Source organism: Carassius carassius, chromosome 5 (genome assembly GCF_963082965.1).
Source record: "Carassius carassius chromosome 5, fCarCar2.1, whole genome shotgun sequence".
Classification (NCBI taxonomy): domain Eukaryota; kingdom Metazoa; phylum Chordata; class Actinopteri; order Cypriniformes; family Cyprinidae; genus Carassius; species Carassius carassius.
In genome coordinates, this window is record NC_081759.1 from 28,283,855 (window position 1) to 28,301,237 (window position 17,383).

Consider the following 17,383-nt stretch of genomic DNA (forward strand, 5'->3'; position numbering starts at 1 on the left):
ACATTTGGCTCCCAAACTCTGGAATAGCCTTCCTGATAATGTTCGGGGTTCAGACACACTCTCTCTGTTTAAATCTAGATTAAAAACGCATCTCTTTCGCCAAGCATTCGAATAATGTATCTCTTAAATTGTGAGTGTAGTTGCATCTGCATTTTTATTCTTTAGCTTGGGTTAAACTAATTTTACTTCAGTTTCAGCAGCTATGCTAATGATGTCTCTATTTTGTTTCTATGTTTTGCCACGGGATTTACATCCCGTGGTAACTAGGAGTTACACAAGCTCCAGTCTGGATCCAGAACACCCGAGAAGAGATGATGCTGACCCTCAGAGGACCCCAAATGATGCTAACCTTGAATCAACAAACAGAACTAACAATTATTGCTACATGTGTGACTGCATCATATAATTACAATTAATTAATAATATTGATAGTTCATCAGACGCCAGCTAGATGAACATCAGTCTAGCTGACTACGTCTTGTATTATTATTATTATTTTTATTTTTCTAAAATCCTGTCAAACGTGCACAAACTACTAGCTACTACTAAATATTGTAGAAACATAATTTTCTGTAAAGTTGCTTTGTAACGATTTGTATTGTAAAAAGCGCTATACAAATAAACTTGAATTGAATTGAATAATTCGTGCTGCTGCGACTTGCAAGAGACCCCGTTAAATTATTTCTAAGTGAAAGTGACATGACATTCAGCCAAGTATGGTGACCCATACTCAGAATTTGTGCTCTGCATTTAACCCATCCAAAATGCACACACACAGAGCAGTGAACACACACACACACACACACTGTGAGCACACACCCAGAGCAGTGGGCAGCCATTTATGCTGCGGCGCCCGGGGAGCAGTTGGGGGTTCGATGCCTTGCTCAAGGGCACCTAAGTCGTGGTATTGAAGGTGGAGAGAGAACTGTACATGCACTCCCCCCACCCACAATTCCTGCCGGCCCAGGACTCGAACTCACAACCTTTCGATTGGGAGTCCGACTCTCTAACCATTAGGCCACGACTTCCAGATGAAACTTCCCAATTATCTAAGCTAACAGAGTGTGTTAAAAATGTAAAAGATTGGATGACAAATAATTTTCTCCAATTAAATTCGGATAAGACAGAGATATTAATTATTGGACCAAAAAACACCACACAGAATCTTGTAGATTACAATCTGCAACTAGACGGATGTACTGTTACTTCCTCTACAGTCAGAAATCTGGGTGTTATATTAGACAGCAATTTGTCTTTTGAAAATCATATTTCCAATGTTACAAAAACTGCATTCTTCCATCTTAGAAACATTGCCAAGCTACGAAACATGTTATCTGTTTCTGATGCAGAAAAGCTAGTTCATGCATTCATGACCTCTAGACTGGACTATTGTAATGCACTTCTAGGTGGTTGTCCTGCTTCGTCAATAAACAAGCTACAGGTAGTCCAAAATGCAGCAGCTAGAGTCCTTACCAGGTCAAGAAAATATGATCATATTACCCCAATTTTACAGTCTCTGCACTGGCTACCTATTAAGTTCCGTATCAGTTACAATTGTTACAATTATCATTACTTACCTATAAGGCCCTAAATGGTTCAGCTCCTGCGTACCCAACTAGCTTTCTACCACGCTACAACCCATCACGCACCCTAAGGTCACAAAACGCTGGACTTTTGGTAGTTCCTAGGATAACAAAGTCCACTAAAGGAGGTAGAGCTTTTTCACATTTGGCTCCCAAACTCTGGAATAGCCTTCCTGATAATGTTCGGGGTTCAGACACACTCTCTCTGTTTAAATCTAGATTAAAAACGCATCTCTTTCGCCAAGCATTCGAATAATGTATCTCTTAAATTGTGAGTGTAGTTGCATCTGCATTTTTGTTCTTTAGCTTGGTTTAAACTAATTTTACTTCAGTTTCAGCAGCTATGCTAATGATGTCTCTATTTTGTTTCTATGTTTTGCCACGGGATTTACATCCCGTGGTAACTAGGAGTTACACAAGCTCCAGTCTGGATCCAGAACACCTGAGAAGAGATGATGCTGACCCTCAGAGGACCCCAAATGATGCTAACCTTGAATCAACAAACAGAACTAACAATTATTGCTACATGTGTGACTGCATCATATAATTACAATTAATTAATAATATTGATAGTTCATCAGACGCCAGCTAGATGAACATCAGTCTAGCTGACTACGTCTTGTATTATTATTATTATTTTTATTTTTCTAAAATCCTGTCAAACGTGCACAAACTACTAGCTACTACTAAATATTGTAGAAACATAATTTTCTGTAAAGTTGCTTTGTAACGATTTGTATTGTAAAAAGCGCTATACAAATAAACTTGAATTGAATTGAATAATTCGTGCTGCTGCGACTTGCAAGAGACCCCGTTAAATTATTTCTAAGTGAAAGTGACATGACATTCAGCCAAGTATGGTGACCCATACTCAGAATTTGTGCTCTGCATTTAACCCATCCAAAATGCACACACACAGAGCAGTGAACACACACACACACACACTGTGAGCACACACCCAGAGCAGTGGGCAGCCATTTATGCTGCGGCGCCCGGGGAGCAGTTGGGGGTTCGATGCCTTGCTCAAGGGCACCTAAGTCGTGGTATTGAGGGAGGAGAGAGAACTGTACATGCACTCCCCCCACCCACAATTCCTGCCAGCCCGGGACTCGAACTCACAACCTTTCGATTGGGAGTCCGACTCTCTAACCATTAGGCCACGACTTCCCTGTAAAGGTTATAGTATTGTATAAATACTGTCCCACTGATAAAAACAGTGTAAATAGTTCTGTCTCCTTGGATAACAGTGAAGTGGAAATAAATATAGTTAAATTTATGAAATAAAATTAAATAGGATTTTTTGGGAAGGTAAGTCTGGCCAGTTATACAGCAATACGAGTCAGACGAGTCTGAAGATCTGAGCTGAATTTGGTGAAACATTAAAGTTCTAGTCTGTGTCAGTTACTCTCATAATAAATAATAATAATAATGTTACCCGTATTTTTCGGTATAAGTTGCATCAGTCCAAAAATAAGTCATGACGAGGAAAAAAACATATATAAGTCGCATTTATTCAGAACCAAGAGAAAACATTACCGTCTACAGCCGTGAGAGGGCGCTCTGGGGTAGGCTACAGGAGCACTGAGCAGCATAGAGCTAATTTTACTATTTTTATTTCAGAATTATTACAATTATTTATTAATGTCACACACACATACCTAGTGCCTTATGACTTAAAAGATGAGAGTGGTAAATGTTACAGACATGGAACTCAGCAGCACGAATTATGTGCCCAGCTACATCTGATTCAAATATTATGCTAATTAACAGCAAGCGGTGGTTCAAAGACCGAGTTGAAGGTGGAGCGATTCGACCAATCAGATGAAAGCAGCGTTTCAGCGCCGCCCACCAGTGCGAATGAAATATTGAAGCCATAAACTGAAAAAATGATCAAAACGTACACGGACCAACGGTCTTGTCCATGTTCTCTCACTTGAATCCTCTTCTTGAGATTTGAGTCTCTGATCTTCTGCAAGCCCCGCCTTGTTCACGTAGTGATTGACATGGCGCGAGGGGGCGGACACGTGATCGGCTCGGAATGCATTTTCAATCTGCACATTGAATTTTGCTACATTCATTGCGGGACACTGAATGAAAATGCAATCGTAAGTGTCTTGACTGTGAGTGTTAATGCATTTAAGAAAAATAGCATTTAAATGATAATTTTGCCACAGTTTTTGCTTGAACATGTAATACATATCTAATAATTTCTGTAATACATTTTCATTTTAATTTTGCAACTTATAAAGCGTTAAAATTAGTATTCATTTTACATATTAAAACTGGTGTATGAAATGGCAAATGAAAATTATGTTATTTAATTTTCATTTTCATTTTGCACCAAACGTTGCACAAATGTATTGGAAAATGAAAATGTATATACAGAAATGCATTGTCATTTTACATATTGCATTGTCATTTTGCATATTACATTGCAAATTGAATATCGCTACCCATGTGCTTCCATAAACTAAACCCTAAACCAACTTTTTTAGTTAATGATCTGTAAGAATGGGGCTTTAATAGTGCTGTTCATTGATTCAAGTAACTTTTTTGACATTTGAGTATAAAGTGTTTTAATTCTACAATATATGGTGTGAAAACGTCTGAGTGCTGCCCTCTTCAGGTGGAACGGTGGCTACTGCAGTTGATTTTTCCTACTGGATGTTGCGGTGGCAAGTGACATATGTGGTGGCATGTGATGTAAGCAGTTTTACAGCTCACCACGCCCCTTGGTACGAGCTACCACGCCCTTGGCAGTATAAAACCATCTTGTTCCGTCAAAAGGACTATAGACGGTTTCATCGGGCGCACGCACCTGGACCTAAGTTAACTTCCGGTCTGTGTTGTGTATATTGGTCTGGCTGCAGTGCCTTCTACAAACGCAATTAAAGTCAAGGTGATGAGTAGACTAAAGTTGGGGTCAGGTGGTTGTGCTGCGGGATGTGTTTCCCATACATTTATTTATTTTTGGAGACTAGCCACAATTTTAAAACTGATCGATTTTCAAAAAGGCTTCGCTGAATAAACATGAGTAACGCTACGTACTGCACGTTTAATAATAATAATTCCTTACATTTATATGTTTAAATATCAAAACGAGGCACAGGTGTTTTTATATCGCTGTATTTCTGAAGGAAGACTTGCATGTTATATGCCTGTTAAAGCAGCGTGTGAGCGTACCAGCTCTGCTTTGTTTACAGCTGTTACTGGGGAAACCTCTATTTCTCGCGCTTTATGTCTATGCTTTAAAACATCTCCTGCTGGCAAAGAATGAATTTGCATTTTCATTAAGTCCGCCTGATCTACGCGGCAAGCATATTTTGTTTGTTATCAAAAAATATCTACTCTAGAGCAGGGGTTTTCAAACTGTGGGTCGCGACCCACTTGTGGGTCACAGAATGGAACAAGGTGGGTCGCACAAAGTCACTTGGCTGCAGCTAAATTTGCGTTTCAATGACACACACACACACAGTTCAGTCTAGGGCTGCACGAAAGTGACGAGTGGGAACGGTGCGAGGCCGGTGGAGTGATTGGAATTGAGCGACACCTGCTCGACTCACCAGTCTCGAGAACCACGGAGGAGATCGGAAGGATACAAAAGAGGAGCGTCCGTCTCCCCGGCAACTCACTCCAGCCCACCGCCTCGAGCATCCTCCTTCGCCCTACTCGATGGCACTGCGGATTCACCTCAGTGCCGAGGGATCTTCGGCAGCGCGTCCCTCCTTCCTCCCAGGCTTCGGCACCAGTCTAACACATTAAAAACTTCTCAATCACGGGAAGGAGGAGGCGGGAACCGGGAACCCACTCGTCACAATGATATAGCCCACCAACATTAATAAGGACTGCAATATCCTTAGTGTGATTTTCGAATTGCAATTAAGTCCGCGTGCTTTGCGTGTTTTGAAGCGCGGGCGCGCACGAGTTGTAATAACAGTGAAGGTCTCAGAGCAATGTCATTAAAAGGTTCAATCGGTCCGCATTATTAAAAGAGAAAAACTTGCTCACTTCAATACACTATATTCCGCATGAGATTGCATACACCAGAAAACAAATGTTACGAAAACGGTTTCAGGTAGGCCATGTTCATTCATTTCTATCGTCCGTTTGAGCTCTGTGCACTTTTTTCGTTCGGGAAACGGTTTGTAAAAAGCATTTCACATGTACAGGGTGAGCAGTGCACAAACGCAGGGTTAATTGTAACACTACAAGATTTAAACATTTCCACATAACAAAATGCACAAAAAAATAATGCAATACTCCTTGACGTATCATCTCTTTTTAGAGAAAAATTTGCCAAAGTTCAGAAATCTTTTGAAGATATTGCTGAACATTAATTTAACCATTGCTAAAATAAATTTCTGCCTGAACTTAATGTCATCCAGTTTTTTTTTTTTTGTTTATTTAAAACGAGACACATGTTTATTATTATTTTTTACCTATTTCACAATTATTTTAATCTCCAAACAGTTTTAGATAGTTCTGCTTTGCTTCTTATGCTTTTTCTAAAAAAAGTGTTGGATTGTGCTCCGTTCTCACCGACACACACGGAAGGATCGTGAATGCATTTTCTGCAACAAAACACAGCAGCGCAGATTACAGTTCACTGGAGTGAGCCTGTTTAACGTTTTTATGGACACTACATATTCTAAAGTCTGTAAACAAAAATTAAAACTTAAATATTAATAGTGATTTTTTTCAGGTGTAGGCCTACTCTAAAATAAAAAGTTTTTTTTTCTTAAATACTTCATTTCTGTCATCAAACTTTTAAGTAAGATTAGGCTTAAAGTAATATCAACCTTTTTTTTCCTCAAATATTGTGGTGGGTCATGAAATAGATTACACTTGTCTAGGTGGGTCGTGGAATGGAAAAGTTTGGGAACCACTGCTCTAGAGGGACTTGGCTGTTGTTATTGATTCTATTTGGAAATCTACCGGAAGTTAAGTTAGGTCCACAAAAGCGTGCATGCGCAGTAACGTTTGTTTATGTTGTGGCCGTTGAAACCGTCTATAGTGTCAGGAGAGATGGAATTGCGAGTATTGAAAACGACCAGGATAGACTATTATAGCATCTATTTAGCATAGCATTTATATTATATGTTAGTGTAACGTAAGTATTGTTAGAAGCATAGTTAGTTAGTAGCATAGTATTGCATCAGTTAGGATAGCTTCAAGTTAGCGTAGATTTATTTACAGTGGTCAGGATGGTACATAGGTGTAGTGTTGCTGGTTGCAACAGCACTGCTGGAGTGCATAGTTTTCCAGCAGACTTGAAAATTAGGCGCCAGTGGTTGCATGCGCTTGGCCTGGAAGACCGCGAGTTCCCGCCTAGAGGTGGAGTGTGCAAACTGCATTTTAGACGGAATTGCTTCTTCAACGCAATGGAGTTGAAAATGGGCTTCTCCACACAGCTCGCGCTGAAAAGCGACGCGGTGCGGAATTTAAGACCACAGTTTGAGCCAGCAGCTCGAATTGATATGGCTCAAGCCACAGACACCTCGACATCCTCCACTTAAGGTGAAGGTGGGGGAGAAAAGTCCTCTACTTCAAATGAACGCTCTGTTGCAAAGCTACTTGCGTCACTACAGTCACTCTCCATTTTAGCGACTCTGACAGCAGCTGTCAATCAATCCGTCACTGCGGGTCTCAGGTTCACGCCCCACGCACTCAGTTCATCCCCTCTATCTCCGCTGCGCTCTGCCCACTTTTCAGCATTTTTCAAATATTGCCAGTGGGTGGAGTCAGGCTCTGACCAGGGGTTTAGTTACCCTTTAAATGTATAATTAAAACAGCCAGTAGGTGGCAGCGAATCACTGTTAATAAGAGAGTCATTGCGATTGGAACGATTCATTTAAACGGTTGATTCATTCAGGAACGAAACACTTTCATGTTGCTCAGAGATGCAAAACAGTGGCTGTGTTTGGAATTATTTCGTTTTTAGAAAATAACAAAAACAGTGAATATATTGTCTAAAACGTAAGTCTCTTGATATTAACTTCTTGTTCACGGAACTATTGTATAAAATCAATATCACATTTGTAATTATGTTGACTTGGAGAAAAAAATCACTCTTTGTTTGATAGTAATTAAATTTGATCAGTTATATAAATATAATTATATGAATTTTCTGCCCCATATCTTGAAAATGTGATAATTCAGAATTTCCAGTGAAAGAACGCACTAGTCTAGTCCCTCACGTGATGTATGTGCGCATTCTGTTTTGTTTGGACGGAGGAGGGGGAGGGGGGCGGGCAGCTACTCTGGTGGCGCCAATCTGCAATCTTTTACAGTGGCTGCAGCGAGTGCTGCACTTTTTTTTTTTTTTTACTATTGTGAATTTACATTCTGCATTTAAATCAATAGTACCCACTGCAAATCATCCTAGGGGTGGCCTAGGCCATAGCATAGGCTATGTGTGGATATTTCCTTGTAATAACGTCCACAATACATAAAAAAAGGCTGATCAATCACTATTATTTCCAGAGACAGTACTGTAAACATTTTGTTTGTGTAATTAACATGTGTAAATGATCAAAGCAACACCCCCAGACAGCAACATAGTGTTGGCCCAGATCTGGCCCACATCTGGCCCAAGTGAAATCCCTGCTGGCCAGATGTGGGCCGGATCTGGGCCAAAACTGCTTGCTGTTTGGGCCGCAAACACAGGCAGAGCGCCTTCATAAGGAACTATTCTAAGATCTTTTAGAGCTGATTGGATTCAACTCACTTTTAATTTTCCCTTTATTTGAAATAAAATTATATATAAATTGTAATTTTTAGTATTCATTAGGCTATATGTTGTTACTTATATCATGTGCGTTACAAGCTTGTTTGAAAAGAGCGTTCATGTGTATATATAAATTGTAAGTATATTACAATTTATATATAAATTGTATTTATAAATTGTATAATATTTTTATATAAATTGTAATTTTTAGTATTCATTAGGCTATATGTTGTTACTTATATCATGTGCGTTACAAGCTTGTTTGAAAAGAGCGTTCATGTGTATGTGTGTGTGTGTGTGTGGTTTACCCAAAGAAATGTAGAAAACACAAAAGATTACAACATTATAGAACATTATAGTCAATGTTTAGTTCATTATCTGGCTTGGCTCGGTATTCATCTTCAGTTCTCTCTTCACAGCAGTTCAGTCAGTATACTGTTTGATTAAATGAATTACTCCGGGATATTGGTTTGTTTGAACTCAGAGGGAGTGTTAGCCACGTTAAAAAAGTAAACAGCTTAAGTCATTTGTGGATTAATGCGTATTGGAGACACGAACCGTTTAAAACGATTCAGTTCGATTTGGTGAACTGGTTCAAGAAGATCTGGTTACATCGAATGATTCGTTCTCGAACCGGATATGACAAACTGCTTTGCTTTTAACTCTCTCACAACTGACACGGAAGCGAAGACAATGCTGAATAAAGTCGTAGTTTTTGCTATTTTTGGACCAAAATTTATTTTCGATGCTTCAAAATATTCTAACTGACCCTCTGATGTCACATGGACTACTTTGATGATGTTTTTCTTACCTCTTTTCTTACACACAGCTTCAATGGAGGGACTGAGAGCTCTCAGACTAAATCTAAAATATCTTAAACTGTGTTCGGAAGATAAATGGAGGTTTCACTGGTTTGGAACGACATGAGGGTGAGTTATTAATGACATAATTTTGATTATTGGGTGAACTAACCCTTTAAATTAGCCTATACACTTTACATATAAATCACATTTCTTATCAACATGATTAACAATAAAGATTAATAATAAGGAAAAGGTACATTACAAATAGCCTTCTTCATTGAAGCCTGTCCTACTTTAGATAAACTGAACATCCCAGCTTATTAATATCAATCATGTACCTCAAAGAAGCGCAAATAAAGATATAGGTGCATAATTAATGGTGCATTAATTAATTGTCAGTAACAAACAATACTGCACAAATTATAGCGATCACGAGGAAGGTCCTATTCTATCAATTCTATCTATTTTAATGCGTACAGTAAAGTGGATATACAGTATACAACACCCCATCAGTTATATTCAGGTCTATAGTGCCACCTGTTGGCGCAGTTTTCTAACTTCGAGAACAACTTTTGTTATGTCGAGATCACGAAAAAATTAAGTCGTGATAACGAGAAAACAAGAAGGAAAAAATAATAATAATGCATGGACACTTAGAACTTCCTTAAAAAGCAGACTTCGATACAGAGCTTTGATCAAATTGAGCATTCATAAAACGAAGCATTTTTGTTATAATTGTTTGGATGTTCTTACACAATTAGTACATCACTATGCATGAGAAAAGGACAGATCCATTAACAATATTTCTAGCTATGACACTGGACCACAAAACCAGTCATAAGGTTATTATTTATTTATTTATTTTTTGTATGGTTTATTAAGACAATATTTAGCCAAGATACAATGATTGGAAAAGCTGAAATCTGAGGGTGCAAAAAATATATATATATACATATATAAATAAAAATTGGGTATTGAGAACATCGCCTTTAAAGTTGTCCATGATGCATATTACTATATATATATATATATATATATATATATATATATATATATATATATATATATATTTTTTTTTTTTTTTTTTTTTTTTAAGGGTAGGAAATGTACAATATATCACCATGGAACATTATCGATCATGTTCCATCTAGATATTTTGTAAATTACCCTAAATATATATATATATATATATATATATATATATATATTGTAAACAACCTACCGTAAATATAGCAAAAAATAAATAAATAACAATATATATACATATATATACAGTACAGACCAAAGGTTTGGACACACCTTCTCATTCAAAGAGTTTTCTTTATTTTCATGACTATGAAAATTGGAGAGTCACACTGAAGGCATCAAGGGCTATTTGACCAAGAAGGAGAGTGATGGGGCGCTGCGCCAGATGACCTGGCCTCCACAGTCACCGGACCTGAACCCAATCGAGATGGTTTAGGGGTGAGCTGGACCGCAGACAGAAGGCAAAAGGGCCAACAAGTGCTAAGCATCTCTCGGGGAACTCCTTCAAGACTGTTGGAAGACCATTTCAGGTGACTACCTCTTGAAGCTCATCAAGAGAATGCCAAGAGTGTGCAAAGCAGTAATCAAAGCAAAAGGTGGCTACTTTGAAGAACCTAGAATATGACATATTTTCAGTTGTTTCACACTTTTTTGTTATGTATATAATTCCATATATAATTCCACATGTGTTAATTCATAGTTTTGATGCCTTCAGTGTGAATCTACAATTTCATAGTCATGAAAATAAAGAAAACTCTTTGAATGAGAAGGTGTGTCCAAACTTTTGGTCTGTACTGTATATAGTTTTCTGGTCCAGAGGATCATTTAATTAATGACGTCATTAGAACCTGAAAGCTGCGGCTGCGGTTTTTCAATATTCCACAAGATGGCAGCCGAGAAAAAATAAATAAAAGTAACACTGACAGTGTGCTTTCTGAAGTCACACTAATGTGCTTTCTGTGATTACGCTTTTCCCGTACAAGTAGAGTTAGAAAAAAATATTTTAGTTTTAGTTTTGTTTAAGAATATAACCGACAACGTTATGTAACATTAGTTATAGCGGGAGGGAAGAACAAATGAAACGAACATCCAAATCCCTGTGTTGTTTCTACACTGCTTATGAGAAACATGTAGTGGCATGCACTGAATACCTATAAGAGAGCACATAACTTGTGGGAATCTGGTGTGCAGAAGTACTTTGTCCTGACCGGTTTTTGTTAACTCCTTTTAAATCTCCTCCTCTTTCCACTCACGGTGAAGAGCAAGCAGTGTGAGAGGTTTAGCATAGCCGCTGGCCTCAGGAGTGCTGAAGTACAACTAATTTTCAGATACTGAGTATAAATACAGTAAGTGTTTAGATATATAGTTAAGAGTAGGCTCCTATCATCCTCCAGTATTTTTCCTATAACTCGGGTCTGGATGTACCTGTTTCCTGCACTGGGTGCGCTTGTCTGGCCAGGTAAATTTCTACATCCTGGGTCCACCTTGGATTTCGGAATAAATCTAAAACATTTCTTCTTCTTCTTTTCGGAATTTTATGGCGGTTGGCAAATAATCAAAATGTTAGATTTACTTGTGTTTTAAATATTTAATTCAACGAGTCTGTTTGAGACTTCTGTGGTCACATGTCACAACATTATACTTGGGCTAGTAGTTATCGGTGTTGCAAGCTAGTATGGTTTAACCACTACTAATTTTCAGTGTTATTCTGTGGCACTTATCAGATTTACACTGCGTTGCCATTCATAAAACAAGATTATAGGAGATTAGATTGATCCTAAGGGGGTTAATGCAGGAATTACAGCGTCTTGAAGCGGATAGCAGCCAGGTGCAGTGAGAAAGATTAACAATATAGGCAGAAAAAAAAACATTGTTGGAATGTATTTTTTAATAAAAATAAAATCTAAAATTAAGTAAACAAAAATATAGTCTACTACTCAAAATATATAAACGTATTATTTGCAAATAGTCTAAGTAGGTCTAGTACTGAGTAGAGAGATCTAGTGAAACAGATTTAATGGTTGGAATGACTGCAGTCTCAGTTTAGGCAGAGTTAAACACACTGATCACAGCAGGACCCATGACAACTTTAACTTAATGCGTAATAAATAGTTCAGGGTAGTTTGTGCAGAACATCTCAGTGCAGCAATAGTCCCATGTGAATGAATAATGCTGTATGAGCTGAGTAATCATTGCCAACATGTGATGCTGTAAAAATGTTTTGATGGTTCAGATTGTTGTGGCTAATTGTTAGCTGGAAGGACTGGCTGCTTAAAACCCTTAAGATTGCACCGACTATTACCTATTCAGTGTGTAAAGGTTGGGACTTAACATGATTGTCAAGATATGGCGTGCAAAATAGAGAATGTAATATTTAGATACAGGTATTGTCATCCCTGTTTTTACATTTCAGTACACGGTATTAATAAAAGAAACAACTTAATGTTTATCTGATTTTCATGTGAGAGGTTTTACTTTGTAACATCTGATTGTAGCGATCTGATAATGGATTGTAAATTAGATTAAGTCTGATAAGAGAGTTATGACATGAACGTGTCTATGACAAGTATCTATATATCTGTCATGAAGTTTGTGGTATGGTTTTCTCTTTCAGTGTTTGCCACAAGGCCATAGAATGTACATTTTAGTGCTGAGTTTAGGGTGAGGAAATGTAAATGTTTTTGGAATGAGCTCTTATATGAACATTAATCCATGGTTATCAGGTGTACATCATGTGGAGGGAATGGAGTTGCTTACGTCCTCGGAGTTGGAGGCAGTCAATGGGACAGATGTACGGCTCAAATGTACATTTAAATCGACACATCCTCTCTCCGAAGAAAAAGTCTCTGTATCCTGGAGCTTCCGACCACTTGGAAAGATGACAGGAGAATTGGTGAGACTGAATGGTTGTGGAGTTAAAGTGAATGAAAATCTTTATTTACTACTGGGTAAAATGAGGCTGAGTTCACAAAATGCCCTCTTGAAAGGCTGTTCAGAAGTCTACAATACAATTTTCCTTCTGCCCCTTTTTTTTTTTATTATTCCCTTCTTTCACTTTTTTTTCCAACCTCATTTCAGTGGGTCATAGTCCTTCCTTCCTATTTAACTTTCCATTTTAACAACACTTTCTATTATTCTGTCCTAGATTTTTCACTACCACAAAAGTGCATTTCCACCGGAAACAGGCATATTTAAGGGCCATGCTGTATGGTCTGGTGATATAATGAAGGGTGATGCATCCATCACGCTGCAGAATGTGCAATTCAGATTTAATTGTACCTACAGCTGCCAAGTCAAAAATCCACCCGACATCCAGGGCTTTATAGGCGAGATCAGCCTCAGAGTTGTTGAAAAAGGTAAGAGCTGATGCTGTGCCACTTGTTTGAAAAATGAGCTTGGAAAAATCATTTACTCACCCTTCCAAACCTGTGTGGCAGTGAAGGTGAAGGTAGTATGAGCAGGATATTGTGTTCGTCCTTTGATCCCAGCAGCTGAAGGACAGAAGTATGTAATCAACTGGGCTAGAATAGCAGACAGTCTTCTCTGAGAGAGTTATGGTACAGACAACAAGAGTGTAAGAGTAACAATAATGAGCGATATTCAGTTTACTGGCCATTCTCTGATAAAGCTTCACATTCTGTTATTTGAACAGATTTTCTTCTTTATTTCGATTGAGTGTACTTAATGGACAGAGCTGGGTAGATTACTTGAAAATTGTAGCCTGTTACTGATTCCAAATGACATGACAAAATTTCTAGTTAGTATGTAATCCGTTACATTACACATTTTTGATTCCTTTTATATCACTTTTGGCTGGGGATGGGATAATCTTGTACTATATTGATTAAAAAAATAAAAGTGAAAGAAAAAAAAAGCTTTCTCTATTCATTCATTCTTATTCAATTCTACTTACTTGTTTTCTTTTTGTTATATGTACGTGTGTGTGTGTGTGTGTGTGTGTGTATATATTTACATAATCCAGATTACATGTAATCAGTTACTACCCAGTCAATAAAAGCAGTGACAGGAAAAATAAATAAAACAAGATGCCAGTACAGGTAATAAAAATAATGATAATGTTAATAAGAACATACATTTTAAAATAATCTGAATAAAATAAACATTCAATAAGGCATCTGAGCATTAAGAATACTTTCTGTTTTCTTCTAGTTTCATTCTCTGAAATTGGAATTCTGGCAATAGCTGTGGGTGGATCCATTGGCGTTCTTCTCCTGATCCTCATCATTTTTACTGTTGTGCGGGTTTTCCGGAGACAGGATGATGATATGTTTGTTGAGATGGAGGACCACAGATCAGAGAATCAGGTGCCGTGTGAGAGGATGCCTTGAGTGAGTCTGTGCTGTTAGTTTGCTGTCTGGACTAACCAATCTTTAACTACTAGTGATAACATATTTCAACACAGGAGTTTCTAATTATATGAAATAACAATATCTAGATGTCAAATTGATTGGTAGAAGCTTACGTTCTTCTACTCTTAATTTTACAGATATATGTTTTTAGTTATCATAACCTTTTTAAATCTTAATGTATGACTACTTAAGGTGAGGTAAAATCTCATATATAAAGTGATATCTATCTTTTGTATTCTTCAAAAGATGAGATATGATTTGTTTATATGTGTTTAAACTCTGACTTCATTGACTGTTGCTGCCAATTATTATGATTGAAAATTTTTGTCATTCTTCATTGTGTTTGTCTGTTGCACTACTTTATCGCGGTTACTATAAAATAAATAAATAATAATACATTAAAAAAAAATCATAATTTAAGCCAAATTTTGTCAGTAAAGGTAGAATGGATGGATCAAAGAGAAACTTCATAAAAAATATGAATAATTAAACAAATGTAGTACCTGGACCTTAATAGTTTTTTGTACTGCCCATCTCAAATCTTCAGTGTTCTGGGATTCTCTGTTAATCAATGCTGCATGGATTTTGCTATTAAAAAATATATTTTTTTAAATGAGTAAATTGATTCTTTAATCCTAGTTTCAAACAAAAATACTGTAGTTGTCTGTTCAAATATATCAAATATTTTTTTTTTATTAAATTAGTTTTATTAGATTTTTCAAATGTTTAGAGATTTATTTTGTACTTTACATATTTTTAAATTAAATTATTATTATTATTATTTTTTTTTTTTGTGTGTGAATGTTGTGTTCTCTTTGAAATTTTGGCATGGTAAAGCTAGTTTCACAAGCCATAAATATGACAGATTTTATGATTATTAAAGTGTTTATTCAAAGTAGACTAATGTTTTCTTGGTTAAAACACAAACAAGAATTGAACATGATATCTGATTTATTTAATTTTTTTAGATAAACATTGTGGCTGAATAAATATTGCAAATTGTATGTATGAAAAAGCACCCTCTGGTGGCTGTAAAGTCATAAAATAGTGATAACATTAGTTAAAAAGTGATGTGACATACAGCCAAGTACTGTATGGTGACCCATACTCAGAATTTGTGCTCCGCATTTAACCCATCCAAAGTGCACACATACAGCAGTGAACGCGCACACACACACACCGTGAACACCCACCCAGAGCAGTGGGCAGCCAAAGATCCTCCTCCCTCAAATGGAGCAACTTTGCACAGGCTTTTTTGTTAAACATGACTTTAATCAGAACATAAATTTGTTTATTATTATAGCAAAACTTAGCACACTGAGAGGATATAGTTTAAAAGCACGTGTTTAAGAGACAGAGAGACAAGACAGCATATCACAGTGTGTACCTACCATGTACTGTGCCCAAAAGTGAGCTAAATCTGACAAAATCTCCAAAAATCTCCCTTTGGGGATGTCCTCATTTGCAACACTGGTTTAAAAATTCACCAAACAAAGTTTTTTTTAATTATTGTAAAAATGCAGAAAGTTTTCTGTAAGAGGTAGGGTTAGGTGTAGGGTTGGGTATGGCTATAGAATATACAGTCTGTACAGTATAAATACCATTACGCCTATGGAATGACCCCATTTAGATAGCTCAATAAACGTGTTTGTGTGTGAGCTGAGGGACTTCTAAGTCCTAGACTTAAAAGGAGTTATTGAATTTATAGATTTTTTAATTGTTTCAACCAAATAGAGAACCTGACTTCCTGTACATACGTGTGTGTGTCTGTGTGTTTGCTCACTCACTGCAGTATACCAAAGAGTGCTGAATGAAGCTCGTCCCCTGCCAGACTCTTTTGCTGCACCAGCAGAGGACACCTCTGAGTGTGTGTGTGTGTGTGTGTCTGATGAGAAAGAAATGCAGCATTGGTGGGAACTGGTCCAGAAAAGCAGAAAAAACCCTCACAACATTCATTGCAGCACAGCACTGCAGAGCAACCTCAAAACAGTGCTTAGAACTCCAAACTGCAGCCATCATCCCACACACACACACACACACACACTTACACTGTGATGTTATCAGCATGGATAGTTTTGACGCCTCACTTGTCGATACTGTATATGTGTACATGTATACTGGATACTTGATGTGACCTGAGATGAAAACTTCCTTGTTTTTTTTTGTTTGTTTTTGTTTTTTATAATGAATTGTTTTGTTTTATAAGCTCATTTTATTTAAGAAAATACATTAAAAATAAAATACATACATATTTTGGAATATTTTATTTGTCATAGTTTGAAATGACTTCCATATTTGCAGCATGCACATTTGAAATTAGGGCAAAGGGGTGTTTAAAATTGGTTAAAACTATATATAGAATTTTCCATCAACCTTATCATAAATTTAAACAAGAGAGTGCTCCTTTAACTATTAATTTTGCATTTCTGTTTTTCAAACTTCCACCAAACATTTAAAAAATATGAAACACTTTAGTTTAGGGACAAATTCTCACTTATTACTAGTTGCATATTAGCTAGTATATTACTATATTGCTGTTTATTATTACTTACAAAGCACATATTAATTAAAATATTAAGTCTTATTCTGCATGACCATATTTTAGATAACTTAATCCTACCCCTAACCCATAAATTGAGCATAATTTAACAACTGCCTACTAACTATCAATAAGTAGCAAATTAGGAGTTAGTTAATTGTGAAAATTGTTCCTCAAACTAAAGTGTGACCAAAAATATAATTTAAATAATGTGGTAACACTTTGTGACCCTGTTACACTGTATATGTATTTAATGTATTAATAACAGTTAGTAATGTTTAATTACATGCAACTACCAAGCCCCCCCCCCCCCCCAAATGCTCTAACCCTATAGT

General features: G+C 36.9%; 1 protein-coding gene across 2 annotated transcripts; it reads left to right on the forward strand.

Moving 5' to 3' along the window:
- Positions 1-11,116: 11,116 nt before the first annotated feature.
- On the forward strand, positions 11,117-14,677 carry LOC132141151 (myelin protein zero-like protein 2). Of its 2 annotated transcripts, XM_059550431.1 has the most exons (5): positions 11,119-11,598; positions 12,863-13,032; positions 13,285-13,495; positions 14,137-14,197; positions 14,310-14,471. In XM_059550431.1, exons 1-5 carry the CDS (start codon positions 11,559-11,561, stop codon positions 14,320-14,322), a joined length of 495 nt encoding a protein of 164 aa, XP_059406414.1. In that variant the 5' UTR covers positions 11,119-11,558; the 3' UTR covers positions 14,323-14,471. The 2 variants fall into 2 exon arrangements, with proteins under 2 accessions (XP_059406413.1, XP_059406414.1); XM_059550430.1 differs by lacking the exon at positions 14,137-14,197 and having other exon boundaries at positions 11,117-11,598; positions 14,310-14,677.
- The last annotated feature ends 2,706 nt before the right edge of the window (positions 14,678-17,383 follow it).